This window comes from Falco rusticolus, chromosome 5, assembly GCF_015220075.1.
Source record: "Falco rusticolus isolate bFalRus1 chromosome 5, bFalRus1.pri, whole genome shotgun sequence".
In the NCBI taxonomy this organism is placed as follows: domain Eukaryota; kingdom Metazoa; phylum Chordata; class Aves; order Falconiformes; family Falconidae; genus Falco; species Falco rusticolus.
The window spans coordinates 22,409,065-22,426,963 of record NC_051191.1 but is presented as its reverse complement, the minus strand read 5'-3'; the positions used below and the strand labels follow the sequence as shown (position 1 = coordinate 22,426,963).

The following is a 17,899-nucleotide window of genomic DNA, read 5'->3' as shown; positions in this document are numbered from 1 at the left end:
TCACTGCCATCAGGGCCCTTGCTTGGCTTTTGAAATGGAAAATATCTGTGGCAGTCAATGGGAGCTGTTTGCTTTTGGGGCTAAGCCCTTGCCTGCACCACCTTATGGTGGGCACCTCTGAAAATCCTTTGTTTTGGTGTGGGGGCTGGATGCTGTGACCTTCTTGGGCCCTGGCAGTAGGAGAAGGACTTGCCATCCTGCTCCCACTGACACACCGCCACAGTCTGTTTTGATGGCCACAGTCAGGCTTTTCTGCCAGCCTGACCATATTGCTGCACATTTTGCACTCAGATTAAAAGTCTGAATTTGGAACCTGCTTTCCTTCCAGGTCTCCTTTCCTTCCTCTCTTCTTCGTCTCCCTTCACTCAAATACAACCCAAATATCTGGTTCAGAGTGTGCCCTTGCTGTGCCCAGGTGCACTGATATGCTCCTCTCAGCAGTTTGAGACCAAAAAGGGCATAAAGGCTTCACATTTTGACCTCAAATTCTTTTTTTTTATATTAACTCTTATTCCACAGAATATGGGTTATATTTTTTTGCCATCCTATACAAGATTTGTTTGCAACATTATCTCATAAATATCTGTTAATTTTAGTGGTGTTTTGTGCATAATGAAGAAACTATAGTGAGAATAATAGAGCAATTTCAAAAGGAGTTGAATTTGCCATGTTCGAGGGGAAAAAGTCCTGCTAGGTTCACTGTTATAGTCAGCGTCCAAATGCCAGTTACAATTATAATCAGCAAGATTTCTTAAGAAAGGAAACACAGAAGATATTGATAATATGGGAGAACTTGATCGAGTATGGTGCCGTGGAGTTAGTAATGGCTCTGCTTAGCAAACTCCAGCTTTACCTGGTGCCACTGATGCGGGAGCAACTTCTTTGAGATCAGAAATGTGCTCGGGTTTTCAGGTGAGGCTTGTGAGCCTGTGCCAAACGGTAAGCATGTGGAAAGCTCCACTGACTTCAGAAAATAGACTGTCCTTAATTACAATGGACTTTACTGAGGCCTGAGAGCAAAATCTGTCCTGATTTATTGCTACTGAGTTGTGTCTGTTGAGTTTATTCTGGCTCCTGCGATCTACTCCTAGGATACCGCAGGAAGAGATATGGATCTTTCTGCTAATTGCAGTGCACTTTAGACACAATTAGGGCAAATGACCTTTTTCAGGCTTGTAGGTTTTGTAACACTTCAGACAATTCAAGTGATCTGCAGGAGTTTTAACTTTCCTGTTCTTAACAGAAAACTTAAATAAAAGGTTTGGGGTTTATGTTCTCTGGGTCTCTGGTAAGATTGAGTATCCCAAGCAGGTAAAAAGTGGGTCTGGCTCTAACTCCCTTGAGGTCAGTGGGCACCTGCAAATTTTATAACATATGGAGTATGCACGTACATATCTGTGCAGATGGATAATATAAAATGAATGTTACACGTCTGGCAAGGCCTGTGTGCTTGTATTACAGCATTGTGACATAAAATTTACATCTGTTCATTGTCAGCTAGATTTATATTCAGGCAAATTCTGTGCAGTCTTTGTGCTAAAAAATCGGTTATTCTGAAGTTTGTCTTAGAATTTTTAAATTTGGCTGGTGAAGACTTGAACATAGCAATAAGTTCCAGTAGTTTCTTTAATATTTACTGCACATGTGGTTGCGAATATACATACAAATGCTCCCATGAGGATTGTGCTTTTTTTTATTATACAGCACATTTATTTATGTTATCTCAAAATGGTTTGTTATGTAATCAAAAAAACTTTATTGTTGCCACAGCATCTTTGTCTTTGTATGTGAATGCATGGAAGAATTGGTTTTCATAGGGCTTAAATAAGTCCACAGTTGCGGCCTCTTGAAGCAAACATGTGAATCCTAACATCATCAGAGAGTTTTTTTTCCCTTTTGTATTTACATTCACATTTACATTTACAATTTATTTATTACATCCACTGAGGGTTATTTTCTGGTCTCATTAATGGGCTTTGCAATGATTGGGATTTCTTTGTTTCAACTGAGGAGAGGAAGTGTGGCGGCATCAGCGTAGCCCTGAGGACTAGGCATGTATGCATTGCCATTTTTTTTCGTGGCTTGAAAGCAGTGGATCTTGTCTTCATCAGACTTGATGTACTAATATTTTTTTCATTTTCATTGTCATCCAGACATTGCTTCTTTGGGTGTCTACCTTGGAAGAAACAATGAGGTCAAGCTGTTAATGGCTGCTGGTGTTTAACCGTGTCATTTAGATCTGACATACGCACATAGATATACTTACATAAGGTGACAGATGCTGTTGGGTATCCTGGGCTGTAGGAAAATACCATTTTGAGAGAGCCTTAAAAAAATTATTCAGAAGATCTCCCCTTTTGTTCCTTCATCCTTAAGACTGCTCACTTAAATGGTATATGCTGGTCTCCTCCTTCATTTTGACTGACACCTTCCCCTCTCCCTTCTCTTTTGAATATGGCTCCCATGAAGCTGCCTGTAAATGTTTAAGAATCACATATGGAAGGTTGCTCTCTCAAATGTAAGCACCCAAAAATTGGGCATGAAATCCAGGGAATCTCGGAATTTCTTGATATACTTTAGATTTGGCCCTTGGTCTGTCACGTATTACCTAGCAAATAAGAATGTCTGACAGAGAAAACCACAATATAACTCTGTCTCTGGAGTGACCGCTGACATGAACAGCAAGATATGCAAGAAGTAGATTTCAAAGTCATGATCTTTGCCAGTGCACTTTTGTGCCTATAGCGTGCAGGACTGGGCAGCTCATCTGTACCTGAGTCTCTTTCAAATCCCTAGGAAAAATTTTATGGTTTTTCTGAAAAGAAAAGAAAGGCTTATCCACTAGAGCACACTGGGGAGGGGACTAGCACACAGCAGTGGTGGCTGCTCTGAGGAACACTGTGAAGCTGAGGAATTAATGCAAGGCTGTCACATAGCAAAGGTGTTTAGGCAGTAGTGGTGTGCATGGCACACTTTGAGAGTCGCTACCAAGAGGCTGTGATTTAGCAAAACACTCAAGCAAATGTTTAATCCTATTCCTCCTAGAGCATCCCCGCTAATGCGTGTTCCTAACCCAAGTCAGGTAGGTGAGTGCTATTGATGGCATTAGGCTTCTCACTTAGACTGAGGCTCAAGGTTACATTTTGCCACGGCATTTCCATCTGGATGTTTTTGTAAAGTGTATTGTTATCCTGAGAGATACCCCAGTTTTACAAGTAATTTTTCCAGATTTTTTTCCTCTGTGCATTAGCAATACACTGTCCTTGCAGGAAAAGTCCTATTGTTGGCTCTTTGAAGCACAGATTCTTTTAGGTGAGTCAGTAAAAAAGCAGAAGAGTTTGCACTGAACCCATGGAGTTTAATTCCTGGAGAAGAGTTACCAGGAACTACATGTTGATGTATATATTGAGACTTCCAAAAGAAAAGTTCGCCTTAGTGGTTTTGGTGATTTCTTCAACCTATTTGTGCACATGATGTAATTAAATAAGTTAAACACAGCTTCCTCTGAGTTGCCAACTTCTCTTTCAACAGGAGAGCAGCTGGCAAGACCTTGAGATTTGCTATGGGTTGGTAGAGGGATGAAAGGCAAGCACTCTGTGTGTGTCTGTGTGCATGCGTGCGCACACAGAGGACATCGCAAATGGCACTAAAAGGCATTTGCACCATCACTTTGGTTGGTGAGCAACCAAAATAAGCCTGATGGAGTCAGTGGGGCCTGGAGAGGTACTCACTCACCCCGAGGTATGTGGCCTGCCATTTCCAGTGCTGAGCCACTAGGATGGCTGTTGTAACCCTTGCAGCAAATGTGGTTGATAACCTCTTGGTGATGACTGCCTTCCTCCACTCTATGCTACGCTTCCATGAATTTGTTGACTACTTCCTTTCCAAAACCACAACTTTCAGTGTCCAAATGATGAAGTAAAAAGTGATAATAAAACTGTTCTATGTGCCAGGCCAGCTAGGGAAAATGGTACTGTTCCTGTCAAAGAGGTGAACTGGAAAAAGCATTGCTCTGTTTTGTAATTTCTTGAGTAAAAGGGAAAATTACTTACTCTTAAGAAAAGGAAGGCTCTCTTCCTTGGAAGGTACTCTTCCCCAAGTTACATCAGCTTTCAGTGTGATCACATTTCGAGCCTAAACAGCCTTGACAGACTTTTTTTTCTTATAATTAAGATTCAGTCTGGATCCTGGTAACACATTGGGGTATAATGACTGAAGAAAGCTAACATCAATTACTCACAGTCTATTGGAGAAGCCTTGTATAAATTATTCACGGAAGACATTCTGAAGCTGGCTGAGATTATAGGAAACATTAATAATGAAGCAATGATTTCCTCTCATCCTTTGGCTTTCTTTTTTTCTTTTCATCCTGTATTTTGGTTGGTCCTTGGTTCTGTGTTGTGCGGACCCTGATGTCCCACGGTATCACTAAACAGATGTTTCTGTGTGCTTGTCCTTGGCCACATCTTCTCCTCCAGGTTTGTGGCATGTGTCTGCTGAACCCAGCAGCTGTTCACAGTGTGATGCTGCCAACCTTATATTTCCTTTCTGAGCCACAGTCAGCCCAGACTGCCTGCAGGAGACAGCAGCGTCTCACCTAAATCCCAGGCAGCGGGGCTTTGGATGAACAACATGGGAATGGAGGGGGGAGGGATGGAAAGCCTGTGTTTGAGACCATTTTTCCTGGGTATTTTCACTGTTTTGGGTAGAAGTGCTCCATAGCTACCCCCTTCTAATGTTGTAATCTGGCAAAATCCAGTCCTGTTTCTTTTCTTAAATTGTAAAGTGTTGAGAGCCAGGAGGACACATGAAAGTGCACGTGCTCAGTGGCAACAGAATAAACAGAAGAGCTGAAATAGTTTCAGGTACAGTAAGTAAGAAACGTCTGGAGAAAAATGTCTGCTGAAGAGAGTGATAGAGGTGGAAGTAGTGGGTCCAAGTGGTGTGGGGTGGGAAGCTAGCTGAGAGAAGCTGTAAGACTGAGTGGCCAGGGCTGCATAAAGGAGGAAAGCAGTTGAATATATTACAGGTTTAGTGCTGGAGGATGCAGGGCATTGAGGCAGCTTTGATTAATCTTCTGGTGAAATCACAATTATTTTGATCCCTCTCACAGCATGGCAGTATCTGGGAGATATTCAACATGAGAAAACTCTCTAGATGATGATTTCAGACCTTAGGAGGAGTAAAGTAGTCATATACTTGTGAGGATCTACTCTGTTAGTCCAGCAGTGTTTGTGATAAGCCTGTCCTGACCCCCAGCATCAGAAAGTTAAGCAACGTGAGATTGTTAGGGTCAGTTACTAGAAGAGAAATGTGCCAACTAACATTGGTCCCTGCCCACCAAATTCACTGGGAAGGCCACAGTTGTACTAAAAAGCTGTACTAAAAAGCAAAACATGACCCTGGACCCTTGCAGTCGAAGGTCAAATGAGGCAAGCTTGTTTATGGTCTGCTTTGCCCTCTGGCAAGGTGTTTCCATGTCTGCAAAGTGACTGTAAAGTGCTATCAGATCTGCAAAGTGATCTACTGCAAGCACTCCTTGGAAGTGGTTACAGCAGGCAGGGCTCCTCCAGGGAAGTAAGATACCATCACTCTCAACATACAGGGTTTAAGAGGAGGGGGCATTGATTAGATTGGCCAGTTTGACCTCAGGGGCCATTAAAATGCATCCAGTTAGGTTGATGCTGATTATTTGTCTTTGGCGTGAGCTTTTCTTCCGTATGTTGTCCAGTTATGGTGTGAAGCACTTGAGAGACCAAGGCTCCATCACACACTGTGACAAATTGTTCCAGCAATCAGTCATTCTTCCTATGAAAAAATGTGTTATTTCCAATTTGAATTTGTCTGGGTTCAGCTTCCAGAGGTAGTTCTTCTTATGCAGTTTCCTGTTTGATTAAAAAGTCCAGTGGGATCCTGCATTTTCTCCCCCTGGAGATGCTTATATATTAATGAAGTTGACTCTCAATGTTCTTTTGATAAACTAAGTAGACTAAACACTTCAGAACTCTCACTGCAAGACATTACCCCCAATTTTAAAAGCGTTTAAAGTCCTTTTGTTTTGCATTGACCTCTTAAAAATGCAGAATCACAACTATATTCAGTATTAGAATGATCTTCTTGCCCATAATACACGTTTCATCCTACACATCTCTGCCTCCACCTCTAAATATATTGACAGATCTCACTTGTGCCTTTTTTACATGTCTTGACAGTGGAAGCTCTTGGTGAATGGTGGGTCTGCTCCAACCTTCAGGCTTGCTACTCTCTGGGGTACATTTCAGCCCCTTTCCTCCCTGCTCAGTGATGGTTTCCCACCAACAGCCCTGTCTGAGATCTCTTACTCAGGCAGTTCTTATGTGCCTTGCTGGTACTGTATGGTACTACCTTCTTCATCAGAATGACATGCAAAACTAAGTGTATTAGAAACCCTAAGCCTATTACGTCCACTCAGTCACCTTTATCAAGTGACTTGTAATGCTTTTAAAGAATGAAATGAGGTCTGTTTGACAAGACTTATATACAATGGTTTCTGTGGGTATTAGTACTGTAGCTCTTCTTAATTTTTTATTAAGTGAATCCAGCATCAGCTTTCTTGCATGCATGTATGAATGTGTGTGGCTTCCTATGGCAGTGCCTATCTAACAGTACTTTATGGCATGTTTTGCGAGCAGGACTGGTCACCTGTACAAACCACAACATATTTTTTTTCTTCTGTATTCATTTTAAGAGAGCTATAGCTACAAATCACCAATAACTGCTTCACTGGAGCTACTGAAGGCATCAATGTATCTAGCACCGCAGTATGCTGTCCTATTCCTAACTGCCTCTGGAAATGTTCTCCCAGTTTTAAAAATGCCCACGATGAGGCAAGTCATGAAATCTTTTAATGCGTTTCACAATTTTTTTCACAGAAAGAAAAAAGTTCAAATTCAGTCTTCACAATGTGCACTGCTCTGTGTAACTCAGTGTGTGGCACCCAAACTGATATTTGAAAGGTGTAACAGGAAAGTTTGCAGTCAGAGAGGGAGAGGGAATAGCGGTGTCCAAACAGGCTCAATAGTGTCAAATCTGGAAAAGATTTTCAGAATTGCCTACGTGATTTAGCAGCCTTAGTTCTGTTTTCTGAAACAGGGTAGGCATATAAGGAGTTATTCAATAGAGATGTTTTCTCTGAAAATTAGGTATCAAATGCTTAAAGAAATGGGCTCTGGGGCTGGGGGGAGATGGTGTTTCCAAAGCCTACCTCTGTCAGCCAGGAGATTTAATTTTTCCCCTGGACTCCAAAGCAAGAGGGAGGGTTTAGTGGAGGGCAAATCAGAGCACACACCTAAAATTTATGATTTAGATTCCTGAAACTTCACATTCCACCTTAACCTCCTACGTGGTGATGCTGCCCTTCCCGATGACAGCACCTTGCATGTGTCACCCTCATAAACACAGCAGTGCTGCAATAATGTCAAGCGGTCACTGGTCAGCGCTGGGTCTGTGCTCAGCTACGTCTTAGTGAGATAGAGCAGACATGAGCAAGGCGTAACTCTAGTGCCCTGGGATGGTTCATTTGTCTGTGCCCCGTCCCCCGGCAAGCACCTCCTGGCCCATCGTGGCAGACATCTGCTCTGCAGGGTCCTCCGGGCATGGCCACAGCCTGCCCTCCGAGTGCTGGGATGGGCTTCTGAACTGATGCTACTTAGTTGAAAGAGGGTTTGGCCTGGCTTTTGGTGTCCCCCTGTGCTGGAAGAGCAAGTTGTGGTACACTAGGAGAGATCATCATCACTGTGCTCATAACGTGCTGTGTTTTCTCCCCATCCCCCTCCAGCCGCTCCTCACTGCCTGGAACGAGACCAAATGATGCATCTGTTCCAATGTCAAAAGTGGTGCATATTGCCACTAGCCGCATTCAGCCCCAAATTGAACCTGGCAAGCAGCTGGCATGCTCAGAGCTAGTTTGCTTGCAGTCGTATGTGTTTTGACGGGAAATGCTGCTGCCTTTGAAATATGATTCTTAAAAAAGGGAAAGAAGGTAATTCCCCACCTAAATAAGAGGAAGGGTCATCTCGCTCCTGGAAGGTGAGTGATGGATGGCAGTGTCCTGTGTGGCAGCTTGCCTTATCTCTTATACCCTTTTTTTTTTCTTTAAAATTCTCAGGCTGCAAGGAGTTAAAAGATATTATTTCAACTAAAGCAATAATCTCCATGCAGCCTCACTGCAATCGAAGAAGAGGCTCTGCTGCCTTCTGCATCTTCATTACAGCAGTGAATTGCTTGCAGTTACTGACTCCTTATTTGAAATTCACAAATCTGGAACATGTGGTTGAGCAGCACTTTCCATTTCTTGCTATTTAACTTCCTTAAAAAAAAAAAAAAGGTGAAACCATTAAAAGATTTGAATATGTCCTTACAGAGCTCATTTTTTTACTTCCCTTCCCGATGGCTTCTCTCTGCACCCTTGAAAAGAAAAAAATAAGGCAAGATTTAGTAATAATGCTAAAGCAATGAGACAGGACACCTCTACACATTTAAGGTGAAAAGCTGTACAAGGTGTGGTCTGAGTTCCAATGCACAGCAAGGTGCTGGCTACTTTTCTCTGGATCTCTGAGGAAAGCTGAGTGTCTGAGCCCAGCTGCTTGAGCATCCTATGGCTTGAGCTGAGGTTCCAGAGGCAGTCAGGTGGGATGTTAGTTGTACTGCTACATCATGTACCACTGCCTACAAAATCTCCTTGCCCCCACTGAGGGTGGATTTTTTACCTGTCTGTCAGTCTTTCACAGAAACCCATTACCACAGGATTTCCTTGTGTATGCCCACGCCATCACCTGTCCCTGTTAGGCTCCTGCCCGCTTTCCTTCTTAGTCCATCACCAGTGAGCGATGGGGTTAGAAAAGCAGATTTGTTGTCTTGAGGTCCACTGGTTCAAATTCAGAGAATGCTGATATGACCAAGAGGGAAAAATGACCCTTTGGCAGATCTTTCCATCAAAATGGACCTTTTATCTGCATTCCAGCGATGCCCATCAAGGACAATTACACAAAGAAATGTTGCGGGAGCTGGCACAGAAATGGGACCCTGAATTGTGGTTGTATTCAGGTGTCATGCAGCCATAACTTTATCAAAGTACTTACAATCAAGTTTTTCTGCAGTTAGATAAACACCAGAACACATATGGAACCGCATATGCTGGGACTTCAGCTGGCATCAGTGGTTTTGGGCCAGTGTCACTACTTTGGCTAGCAGTCTGGTCTCATTCTACAGTTTTTCAGACTAGGGAGCTTCCGTCTGTCAAAGCGAGTGTATGAGACATCTGTCACGGCACAACGTGGCATGCATGAAACAGGACAAAAGCCCCACCATTTCTTGTGTGCATTGCACTGAATCCTGCTTTGGCTAGACTGGCACAGTTAAGTAAAAATCTACAAGCAACACAGGAGATATTGTGTGCTGTCAGAAAGCGCTCATTTGTTTTCCACCAGGATGTTCAGTCTCAGGACATGGTGCAGCATGGGGCTGGGGGAAAGTGGGATGCTCTGCCACTCAAATGAGCATAGACATGGGGCTCCATGGACATACAGGGCTTCAGCTGCTGTCCAGGTTTCCCCTGTATAATGGGAATATTCTTCCCTTTAGCAGGTAGAGATGTGATCAGACTGGAGCAAGGGACATACAGTTACTTGGAGTAAATAATTTTGGAGACATCAGTAAAAAAACCCACTTTGTGACCATAGCTCCTGATATGTCCCCTAGTTACACATTTTTAGTGCTGTCTGTGCTGTACTGGCAACCAGTGCTTATTTTCTCAGCATGCTTAATATCAACCCAGTCAAAGATCCTCATTTGCTAGACATAGGCCCTTTGGTGATCTTTTCCAAGACCACTTGGTCTATCAGGCAAGATGTTCAAGGCTTTGTAGGCATCCATGTAGGGAGAAATGTGGAAAGATCCTTGGATTGGGTCTGCAACTCTCAGCCAAGGCTTGTAGTGTGCTGTTGTACACCCTTCTTAGCTACCATCCAGGTGGGTGAGATGAGTCTGCTCTGGCTCTCAAGTGCTGGTGATTTTAATTGAGTTCAAGGCGGGTGAGCAAGGGTAAGAAGGACTGTATTACAAGTCCTCATTTTTACAAATTGCTTTTGGACACAGTCTGTGGGTAGAGGTTTCATTTCTGAAATCTTGTTTTGCCAGCAGAGACAAACTGCAAATCAGGAGCCATCATCTGAGATTTGGTTTCAGTCCTGCCATGTCAGTGACAAAGCAGGCACTGGTGAACATCTCGATTCTGCAGTGCATGTTGGTAGTTCAGCTGTTGTATTCATGGGACTGGGGCATCCCTGTTTGGTTCCCTTTAGTGGCGGTTCACTCTAAACTAATTAAGAAGCAAAAAATTAATGGAAATTAATAGGGATTAAATTCTCTATTCATATGCTGGAAACAATTGCCTCCCCAGCTTTCTCCTGTGCCTCTGGTGAGTACCTGGAGATGAAGAACCAGGTGTGCAGCAAATGTGCAGAGGGGACCTATTCGCTGGGCAGCGGGATCAAGTTTGACGAGTGGGATGAGCTGCCGGCAGGATTCTCCAACGTAGCGACTTTCATGGACACAGCGGTTGGCTCGGCTGAGAATAAAGCCGACAGCTGTAACAAGTAAGAAGTTCTGTTTGCATTTGTGTTACGCAGCCATGGGCAAACCTGAGACAGCTCAGCAGCACAAAGCCAGAATGTCTGATCTAAGCTCTCTGGAAGGTAACCAGCCCTATCTGTGGCAAACAAGACGGGCTGCAAGTCAGATTTGTAGTCACCTCTTTGCTGCCATCATGGTCTCCTCGAGCTCATCAGCAGCTAGTGAGTCTAAGACCAGCCTGGAGCTGCTCTGATTTGTAGCTGGAAAGCTCCAGGGTCATGGTATGGTAAACGTGGCTAAAAGGTACTTTCACAGCCTATTTAGAGACCCATGGTAGTCATAGAAGGCTGTTACTAATGGAAAGTATATTGAACCTATGTATAATAAACCTTTCCTGCATGGGCTGGGTCCTACATTTATAGCACCTTTCCCATGCATGGTTTTAATGAAAAACATTATATTTGCATGAAAAATAAATGGGAATCCAGTAATAAAATCATAAATTCACTGCAGTTAGCTACTGTGGGAATCTGGGTTCTTTATTTAGTAACATGGTTTTGTATGGTAATGTAAGAAAAGTCTCCTCAGTGTCTGTGATCTCAGCTGAGGCTTCTTTTGTTTGTGTTCATCAGCTCTTCGTGGACGCCTCGAGGGAATTACATAGAGTCGAACAGGGACGATTGTACAGTTTCTCTCATCTATGCTGTGCACCTGAAGAAATCTGGTTCTGTCTTCTTCGAATACCAGTATATTGACAACAACATCTTCTTTGAATTTTTTGTAAGGCCTTTTGTATGGTGAATGCAACCTTATATTGGAGGAATTCCATCCAGATAAAGGCCATTAGAAAGAGCTTTTTTCCTCCCTTTACATTCCCTGTATGTCCATAGCTTGTTACTACTGAACAAGATAAAAAAAAATAATCCTATTCTCTTTCTGTCACTTATGCTGCCTTTTGGCATTTATTTCAGCTTCAAAACTCAGGCTAAACTGATCCTATCTACCATGCACTGGGATTTTTCCACTGGGGTCATGACTGTCCCTGTTAATCCAGCCTTTTACAAGACAACTGTTTGTGGTAGATGCTTCAGTTTGGGGGTGTTTGACTTGAGATGCCTTTGAAGGGACTTGACGTTGAAAAAGACTTCTTCCAAGGTAGGCATCCAGAACCTGAGGTGCTCCAAGGCATTAAAATGTGGAAACCCTAGCTTTAGTTTTAGGTCAATTTGGGTCATAACATGAATTAGATGACAATTCATAGCATGCATAGATGAAAAGAAAACCAGGAGAAGAATCAAAAGGGTGATCCCTAAAAAGAAAAAAAAAAAAACAAACCAGAAACAACAGTAACAGTTCTCCAAACAGACTTAGGAGTAAGCATTCAGATGACTTTCAGTAGGAATTAGGTTTTGAGGACACGTCTGCACTGCAAACTGGAGGGGCTGGGGATCATTAGTTCTGAAATGGGAGCAGCCTGGCTGGGGTTGCACCATGCTGTACCCAAACAATGTGATCAGCAGTGACCCAAATGGGAAAGGCAACCCTCCTCTGCCCACGTGGATGGACTGGTTGGCTCCAGGGAGCTGGAGTGCTCCCAGCAGCAGGCTCTGCAGTGTGGTATAAATGCCCCACATCACTGAGATGCTTTGGAAGGTTCCACCAACACCTGCATAGCTTTCCTTTTCATGCTGTACCTGCCATTTGGGACAGAAAAAAAACGTAATGGGAGGGCAGCTCAGAGCGGGAGATGACTGGAAATTTTCAGTTTCCTCTGTTACTGCCTCTGTATCTGTCGGGTAAGCTCTGGTTTTCATCCAAAAAAACACAGCTTATGGTAGCTCACAGGAGTGAGAAGCCCTAGCTGGTGTTGATTAATGTTTCTTGAAGCTTGGGGAAAAGTGCAGAGTATCCTTACCCTTAGTAGAGATGGGAAAGGAAAACAAAAATAACCTGTTGGAGGCATCCTCTTGCTTCTACATCAATGCAATAATTTGCTATTGCATACTTTGATAAACAGACACTGCAGGCAATAGTATTTAGCTGTTACAGTTTTATTTTAGACTGTCTTGCCTTCTTCATGTGGAGAAAGCAAATACACTTTCTGCTGTCAGAAGAGTGTACCAGGGTTATGAATCCTTGTTCCAGTGGCTTGAATGACTGACTGATCTGCTCCTGCAAGGAAGCAAAATATATTGTTCCTCTGAGCACTGGCTTTGAAAATGGCTTTTTGATTATTACTTTTATCCATATTCCATTCGTTCACCTCCTTAAATTTATCATTCCCTGCTCAAGAAGCAGTGAGTTGTGCAGTCCTTTATTGAAATGCCCATGTAAATAATGCCTAGTCAGCCTCAGTATTTCAGGGAAGCCATATTTAACATGCCTCTAAAAGTCTGAATTTTTCCTCCAGCTTGTCTTTGTGCTTAGATATATTTAACAGTGACACTTTATCTCTGGACAGTGGCATTTCAGTGGCAGTGGTTTGCAGGTTACTGGGAAATGGTGAAGTTTTTGGGTTCTCCAGGCACAAGTGGCTACACTGCTGATCTGAGGGTAAGCGAGTTGTCCTCGAATGTGGGAAGCAAGTGTAGATGCTTCCTGTTAGATACCCAGTGCTTCTACATCCTTCCTTTCCCAGGCTCTTTTTTTATATTGAAGCCCTTTTTACACCTTGTGAGAAGAGACTATATATTCTTACCTCCTTTTTGCAGGTGGGAACCAAAGACAAAGATGCTGTAGATCAGATTGTGCAAGATAATTAGGGATCTACCTTCTACTTAGGTGCTTCTCTCACCCATTTTCCTCAGTGCTGTTGATCTAGGTGGGAATTAAGTGCTCAGATGCTTCAGAGGATGTGGGGTTATGCAACTGGTTTCAGACTTGTGGAGCAACTTTGAGGAGGTTGCTTGACCCTGGGTCTTCTGAAAGTGTGGAACTGCCCTTTCTCCCTGGTGGAATGAAAGCTGAATAATCGAGCTCATGCCTCAAAGGGACTTGATACTTTTTCTTCAGAGAAGACAGTTATGAGAAGAAAGAAGTGGACCACTGTGAGGCCATGCACCAAACCCTGCTGCAAGGAAAAGCAGCTGAGCTGTGCTGGACTTGGGCAAGGGACAATCACCCTCACACTTCTGCCAGGGCAGACTCTGTCTTGATACCGTTACTCTCAGCCCTATTGAGATCAGGTGGCAGGGAGCCAAAGACATAGCAGATATTGGCTGCAGTTTGTCATCTAGCTTTGGCCCATCCGCTCCTACCTCCCATCTGACTTAGAAGCCCATGGCCTCTGGGTTTTAGAGAATTGGGCCTTGGTGGGCTCAGCAGAAGGAGGAGGCAGCCAAGACAAGATGCTCAGCATCCAAGTCTGACCAGATAGAGAGAGGACAAGGCTGAGATCTCCTCCTGCTCTTTTTTTCCATCTGTGGGTCATTGGGGGCACTGTTAAGCTGCTAGTGGGTTTTGAAAGTTGGTGCGTTTTTGGTTTTTTTTTTGACACAAGTAATGTCCCTGACAGGGAGATGCATCTGGCTGCGGTCACTGATCTTGTGTTTTTATTAACAGATACAAAATGACCAGTGCAAAGAGATGGAGTCCACGGCAGACAAGTGGGTGAAGCTGACAGACAATGGGGAATGGGGCTCTCATTCCGTAAGTGAGCAAAAAATTCCTTCATGAAGCTTTTTTCCATTTTTAAATGTGTGTGATTTCCTCTGAGCAGACAGCAAACAAGGGCCAGATCCTGTTAATGCATTTGCAGGAGTGCAGCTTTCCTAGTACTGAGGGCAGATCCCAAGCAAATGATATAGATGCAAGACTTTGTATTGATTTCCCTGAGCTTTGAATCAAGTGCTTTATGAGGTTAAATAGATTTATGCAAATCCGCATGCCACAGTCACTCTGCATGATTGTAATTGAAATCTTCTGCAACAGTTGTTTACTTGTGAGAACGTTATTCCCAGTTGCTGAGCAGAGCAGCAGGAGCCATGTGTGTATGTGGAGGCAGGCAGGATGGGCATTTTATTCTCAAGTGCAGGCAGAAGGGCTGGACTGCACCCAGCTTGCGCTCTGTGGTGACTTACCCAGTTGAAAAGCAAGCTGGCAGCACCGGGGTGGTTCCTGCAGCACTGCCAGCTCCATGTTAGGAGCCACAGGCCTTTGGCTGGCCTGTGACCCAGCTGGCTGGGTTTGCTTGGTGCACAGACAACGTGTAGACCAACTCGTTAGCTCATGGTGACGCCTGGCTTCCACTATACAATCATACCCTAACTCCCAGAGCCATACCAGCAAAGGCCCAGCATAGGTGACATTATGCCAGAAGAAAAAGGCATTTTATGAGCACAGACAGCAGCCTGGTCTCTGTTTTCCATGGTCAGCTTGTCCTCCTGGAGGAGAAACTGTATTCCTGAGCCAGCTCTGGTTGGCAGTGACTGTTAGCTCAGGCACAAGTCACATCAGGAGGCAGGAGACCTGGGTGAGGATGGGTGAGTGGCACAGGCTGAGAGGTAGGTCCAAGGCCAGGGCATTGACGTGGGTGAGCTAAGAGATGTAGACAGTGTCTGTATGAGCGATGGTGCCACCACCTGAGCTCATCATCTGAGGTGTGCTATTGTCTCCACGGAGTATGAAGGTTGCTTGGATGCCTGGCTGAAATGCAGGCGCACGAGTAGGTGAGATGAGTGTTATGGCTCTTCCTCAAGGCTTTTGTCTGTACTACAAATCCTGTCCCGGTGGCTTCTCTGAGCCTGGTTTTCCAGTGTCTGCAGCCTCTGCTTCCAGCATGCTAGTCCTGCTGCACAAGAGCTGATGCTGCGTATCTCTGCACCACACAACATGATATTTAGTTCAATATGGTCCCAGTTCTGATGTTACCTGTGGTAAGCCAGCTGTGCTCTCCCCTCCTGGGTATTAGCTGTTTGGGGAGTGGGAGATACAATATGTTGTATTTCCACTTTGCTGAATTTTCAGACTCTATCCTGGGTGCACAAAAACTGTGGCCCTGCCAGGCCTGTCCAGCACTGCTGGAAATCTCAGTATCTTGCACCCTTATGCTGGTAGAGTTTATCCCTCTTCTTGTGTGCAAATAGAGCACCTTCAGGCCAGTATCTCTATGTTGGCAGTAGGCATCTTGTACTGGGCTAGCAGGTAACAGTGCAGCTTTGCAGGCCAGGCAAGGTCTTGGGGAAACCTGCTGCTTTTAGTGGGAGGAGTGAAAACTGCAGTTACACAGGTGAGTTGAAGGCAGCAGGCACCAACACTGCCGCTGAAAGAAGTGGTCCTGCCTTCCTCCTGCCCCTTACCCCAGCCATGGGGCCACCACCCCACCACCCTCCTCGTGCCAGCACAGGGGTTGTGCAGCTGCTTGCTGAACCATGCCATGAAGTCAAGTAGGTCAAGGCAGTGGGAAACCAGGTTGATTTCTGCATCTCATTTGCTGTTTGGGGTCAGAAATGAGCAGGAGGGATGGGACTGCTGCTGGGGACACTCCTGGTTTGTGCCTGGCTTACTGATGGCGATGCTGTAGTGTTAGATACAGGCAGAGCCTGATTTTTAAAGCCTATAAATAAAACTGGTTTGTGAGCCTGGATTTTTGAACTCTGAGTCATGTTGGGTTTCTTTATAAAATTGTATCCCAAGGCTTTAAAAACAAACTGACTGTATCTGAACACAGAGCTAGAGACCAAAGAGTGGCAGGGGTAGCTGTATAAAGGCAGGAGCAGCTTTTCCCAGTTCTGCTTACAGCAAGGTGTTTTTCCATAAAACTGGGGTGTTGAGAAGCTTTTTTGAAAAGCACACTTTGGCACTCCTTGGAGATGTCTCCACAGCATCTGCCTAACTGTCTCCCCATTACTTTTTGCCTCACTAAGCAGCTTAAGAAAAGCCAGGATTGCTGCTAGGATGCAAGAAATCTGGGTAATGGAAGTAAGAAATGAAACAATTTCTTGGTGAGGGGATGTCTGCTAACTGTCATGCGTGTTGTTGCAGGTAACTCTGAAATCAGGTAGCAATATATTGTACTGGAGAACCACAGGGATTCTCATGGGGTCCAAAGTAGTAAAACCAGTTCTGGTGAAAAACATCACGATTGAAGGTAAGTGATATTTACCTTGCAGGTCTTATCTCACTCTTTCCTCACAGCGTTTGCCAAGTGCCATTTCTGCTGGTGTGCCTACAGCACCGAAGTGGCTTTTTTTAGCCTGCTTGTCCCTTGTTTCCTCTGACGTGTAGAAAGAGAACAGCAAAACTTCAGTCAGGGAAAGGCTGAAGACTAATTTAGCTGGTAAATGATGCCATCTACTGCAGAAGACTGGCCTAGCAGATAAAAGAGAGAAAAAGGAATAAACTGGTTTTCTTTAGTATACTATAGGAAGAGCGTGCTTTTGGCAAGCATCTCAGCAGCGATAAATAGATATATGTATCACAATAGTGACATTTCAATGACTATATAAATAATTAATCTGGGGTTGCTCTCTTGGTCCTGTTCTAAGTGTAATCAAACTTGTAGTGTCGTATAAGGTTCTTGCATGGGTCAGTCTTGCATTGAGGAGCAAAGATTAAAGACCTAAATTATGAGTCAGCAAAGCCAAAGTATCTAAAGTGGGTAGTGAAAGTCTGTGATTTTTAAGCTGTGTTATGCAGCTAGCTTAATTTCCCCCATAAGCAGGTAGGCAGTAGTTATGGGGCATACCTCTCTGTTTCAGTGCTTTACGTGTAATTTATCTTACAGGAGTTGCATATACATCTGAATGCTTTGCATGCAAGCCTGGTACCTTCAGTGACAAACCAGGTTCCTCTGGCTGCCAGGTGTGTCCAAGAAATACTTATTCTGAGAAAGGAGCAAAAAAGTGCACCAAGTGTAAAGAAGAAATGTATTATGCAGGTACATAAATCAAATGGGTTAAGCAAAACCAGGAGATGTAAGGTTATATGCTATTTCCATGTGCAGATGTGAGAACGGTTTTATCCAACAATGGAGTTTAGTCTGTAGTTGATATGCAAAGGGGAAATTAAGATGGGACTTCTCAAAAGCTGCAGGGGGCACATATTTGCATAATGGGCCACAGTCGATTTTGGCTAAGGTCATTTATACTCACATGGAGATCTTTATGACCTTGAAGGGATGAGTTCTTCTGGGTAGTAACAGTCAGGCTGTGCCCTCTCGTGGTAACTTGTGTTACCAGTTGGCGATAACCTGAACTGGCTTCATCACTGGCTTCAGGCTTGTCCTGTTTTGAGGAATCTCCTTCCCAAATACTCTCCTGGCCTGTCCCTGCTTCCTGTGTGTTTGGAA

At 44.1% G+C, this 17,899-nt stretch overlaps 1 protein-coding gene across 2 annotated transcripts in view; it reads left to right on the top strand.

The window, feature by feature from the left end:
* ELAPOR2 (endosome-lysosome associated apoptosis and autophagy regulator family member 2) overlaps positions 1-17,899 on the top strand; it is a 103,771-nt gene that overhangs the window by 58,187 nt on the left and 27,685 nt on the right. The window contains exons 3-7 of one of the 2 annotated variants that reach the window (XM_037390122.1): positions 10,439-10,634; positions 11,244-11,391; positions 14,173-14,259; positions 16,594-16,699; positions 17,336-17,488. In XM_037390122.1, coding sequence (XP_037246019.1) covers positions 10,439-10,634; positions 11,244-11,391; positions 14,173-14,259; positions 16,594-16,699; positions 17,336-17,488 — 690 coding nt within the window. Of the gene's footprint in view, positions 1-10,438; positions 10,635-11,243; positions 11,392-11,582; positions 13,393-14,172; positions 14,260-16,593; positions 16,700-17,335; positions 17,489-17,899 lie in introns of those variants that run through there. The other variant, XM_037390123.1, reaches the window with a different exon arrangement.